The sequence below is a fragment of the Loa loa genome (assembly GCF_000183805.2).
Source record: "Loa loa unplaced genomic scaffold supercont3.301, whole genome shotgun sequence".
NCBI classification, from domain to species: Eukaryota; Metazoa; Nematoda; class Chromadorea; order Rhabditida; family Onchocercidae; genus Loa; species Loa loa.
The window spans coordinates 16,076-20,320 of NW_018108481.1; the positions used below are offsets into that span (position 1 = coordinate 16,076).

Below are 4,245 nucleotides of genomic sequence, written 5' to 3' on the forward strand. Positions count from 1 at the left end.
TTTGGGAAATGAAAAAAGACAAAAAAAATTTTTATTTAAAAAAAAATCAAAAAGATCAAAGAATATTTTGTGAAAAAGATCAAAGAATATTTGAAAGATTAGCATAACTTTACTTTCAAAGTTCATTTCCAGTATTTTTTTTTACAAAAACTTCATTTCAAATATTTAATTCCTATATGAATTACAATTCTTTGGTTTTCTATCATTCCGCTGGAATAAAATCCACTTATCTTGCCTTTATAGGTCAGCCTATATTTGTTATAAATTTTGAAAAAAATATTATTATAAGGAAAATAATTTCAAACTTGAAAAAGTAATTTTGTAATGATATTTTGAAAAAATTAAACTCAATTTCTGAATTACTATACTGTACAATATCGTAGTTTATGTATTGTATGTATTTCAGGGATTGACGATATTCATACTACTTACCTTAGCTTCAGTACAATGGGTACCATTGAATAGCATATTGTGTCTTATTGCTTTGGCAACTCTCAGTGGCAGTATAATTTCACAATTAGCCTATTATTTACCTTCATTGCTAACAATACCAATGAATTATGTGAGATTAATTAGCTATAAAAATAATAAAATTTAAGTATACAAAATGTCCTCATTATAACAATTGCAAATTGTCATTGATATTATTGCGACATGTCGCCAATTTCTTATCTAAGAAATGCTTATTGTTTTAAATAGGAGAAAGGATTCATGATCCATTAGCTAATTTCTCTTCTCGCTGAATTCAAGAGCTATTTTAATCCTCTTTTTTGCCTCTCTTTTTAAAATATCAAATAGATTTTTGCTTCATCCTGTCAATTTTATTTAGGCTCTTTTCTTTGTCCACTTAATGTCCATTTACTGATAAATGATTTAAATAACATTAAGTGATAACATGATAAAAATTTAAAAAATTGCTATCACATATTTTTATTAACTTTATTTACTTTACATTTTTCTTATCTCATCTATATCAGAACTCATAAATTCATAGCAAAACGTAAAGCTTTCATCATGCAAGATTATATAATTTTCATAAATTTTTTTTCATCATAAAATTTCCCAAAATTTTTTAATCAACTGATTACATTTGATAACACTGATAATCATTAGCATAATCATATCTGAAGGATACGATATGTTTGTAATGAATCTAAAAAATATTGATATATATTGAAGGAAAATAATTCTATACTAAATTTATATTATTTTAACAATCTGTAATAAATGTTTTAATATTTTAAAAAATTTTTCAGTTTTTTCAATTTTTCTTTTTAAATTGAATTTGAAATTTTTATAGAAATGATATAATCGTTTAAATATTAATAATTGTTTTTAAAATTTTTCAGCAATATATATATGATCTTGTGATGACAATTTGTACTGCTATATGTGTCCCTCTTTCAACATATTCCTCTATCTATCAGATAAATGATGACAACTCGTCAACATTGTATATTATTCAAGCGGTAAATTATTGTTTTAAATTAATTAATGATGTGAGAAATTAATTTATATTTAAATTATAATTTTTCGGACAGGAAATTTTGCATTTTTATTATAATTTCATAAATGAATTATTGGTATAAATTTTAGCTTCTTTACATATTTTTGGCGACATCTTTTATGTTTTGCGTAATGATTCAGTATGACTTTTATCCGGTAAGTTATTCCTGTTATTTATACCTTTTGATCCGGTAAATTATTGTTGTTGTTATTTTGCCTTTGATCCGGTAAGTTGTTGTTGTTGTTGTTATCTTACCTTTGATCCGGTAAGGTTAATTTTATTTATCTTTTGTTTTTCTAATAAAATTATTATTTAAAGTTTATTAAGGCTTAAAGTATAATTCATTATATTGCCTTCTTTCTAAATGTACAAATATAAGATGATTGAATATTACTGATAGTAGCCATTGTTAAACATGATAATTTAAGTATAACTTAATCCAAAACCTAAAATAAGTGACAATTAATGAGATAAGAGACAATTAATTTGATTTCTTTTTTTAACCTTTAACCTATCGTTTAGTCATTTTATCATGATTTCAACAAACAGCTTTTAAATCTATTCAATGTTACAGTAAATTTAATCCAGCTTGATTTTATATTACAGTTTAATAGAAGTACAACAAGTGAACCATCAACATTGACAGTAAGATTGGATGAACGTTATCCATTACTTCAAAATTATGCTGATTACGGTAACAATCAAGTATTTTGATCGCATTATCGTAACCGTTAATAGTGTTGAGGATTGCAAAAAGACTGCTTGCAAGTTAATGTCACCATTAACTGCGCTATTTTTCATTATATATATGTATATTTTTTTTTTTGATCATGTGACAATTTTAATTTCAAAAATTTCCTTTAATTACATTATTACTTTTATTGTTTTGTCTGTGACATTTGATTACTTTTTCATTTGTTCTGTTAGTATGATTGATCATAGAATCAATCATTTTCGCATATTTTCATGCTACCAAATCTTTTTTTTTTATAAAATCTTATCGATGGTATTTCATTTTGCAAAACTTTCATTAGAATGAAAAAATTAATATATATTTGATAGGAATTAATAAGTTACAGTAAAATAAGCATAATAAATCATAGAGTTAAACCCCCGAATTTTGGGATTTCTTGGAAGGAAATACATTGCAGGAATTATTTTTACAAAAATTATTTCATATTAAATGGTGTAATAATTGAATTTATAATTAATATTTGAAGTATGAATCACTGAATGCGCATTTTTCAAATATTCATTTGCGCCACAATTTTCTTTTTATCTACATACAAGGTTAGAAATAATTCCTTCCATAATCCATAATTAAATTTGACTAATGACCAATTCCATTGATTATATTATATGTTAAATAAAAGAAGACATTTGATGACATATTTTGGTGATCATGAAAAAGAAATCGAAATAATCCTGTGACAATTGCAATAATTGATGACTTCAACTTCAGCATGCATGCATGCATGCAAACAGCGAGTAGCAATAATTAATGCAAGAAGTATCATCAAAAAAGTATTTCATCAAAATTCTTCGATTAATAAATTTATAATCAATTACTAGACTAAATTTATTATGTAAATGCTACTCCAATTGGTTAAAGATTGATGGAAGAACTATGAGAGCTTAGAAATTGATCCCCGATCCTTGCTTCCCGCTCCCCGCTTCCCGCTTCCCGCCCCTCCCCGTTCCTTCTTTCATTTCGAGAATGGAACAAAAATTAACTTCTAAATTTTGTTTTGAGCGAAAAAAAGAAAAACAAGTATTTGATACTTAGATATTATCGATGCTCTAATAATTAATTCATAGCATATGCTTTAGAAATAATAGATTCGAATGGTGACAAATGAATGCGACAATATTACGGATCAATAACAAAATATACAGATCTGTTTTTCAATAAGGATGACAAAAATAAACAATGATAGTAATTCATTCAAATAATTCTAAGCTAAAATAGAAATAGAATAATTTAATAAATTTAATGAAAGTAATTTAATTTAGCATATATTTGAATCAAGTTTGATACATACTTTTGATCAAATAAATAGATTGACAATGATGACAAAAATAAATAAATAAATAAATAAATAAGTAAAATAGGAATAGCAATGATTTGTGATATACCTTTACTATGATAAGAAGTTGACCCAGAAAAACGAATTCAATGTCCTGGTCACACCTCTTTAGCCGCATTAAACGTTTGTTTGTTCCCGTTTGAGAAAAAAAAAAATGAGGTTACCTTAATTGGAGATTGAAAACGGGCAGATGCTTTTGCTGTTTTGAAGGTCACTGCCGCCTTAATCTACTTCTCTGATAATAACAACCTGTTTAAACCAATTTTTTTTTTTTTTTTTTGTCAAATACTCAAAATTTCTCGAGAAAAATATGTCAATAGCACTAGAGCAGCCAAACAAAAAAAAAGGAAAAATTACAAAAAAGGTAAATGACAGTTAAATATCACAAAATGTTATCGTCTATCATTCCCTATATTTCTTCTTACTTAACATAATTATAGGAGGATGGATGCTAATTAGCTTTAATAAAATTAATCATAACTAATCATTAAATGCTTTTAGCAATTTTTTATTACAAAATAATTTACTTATCATTAATTATATTTTTTTAAATGATATTAATTTGAAACATTCCTTTTATTTCCTGCTATTTTGTCCAATTTAATTGAGTAGGAAGAAAAATGACCGATGGTCATTTTTTTTTTTTTTTTT

General features: G+C 25.2%; 1 protein-coding gene across 1 annotated transcript; it reads left to right on the plus strand.

Annotated features, from left to right (window-relative positions):
• Positions 1-406: 406 nt before the first annotated feature.
• On the plus strand, positions 407-2,221 carry LOAG_13116 (hypothetical protein; the record flags this gene model as incomplete). The annotated part of the gene is made up of 4 exons (XM_003148628.1): positions 407-562; positions 1,350-1,469; positions 1,597-1,662; positions 2,114-2,221. Coding segments are annotated over 4 exons (450 nt in total), but the record flags the coding sequence as incomplete, so codon positions are not given.
• Between the last annotated feature and the right edge of the window lie 2,024 nt (positions 2,222-4,245).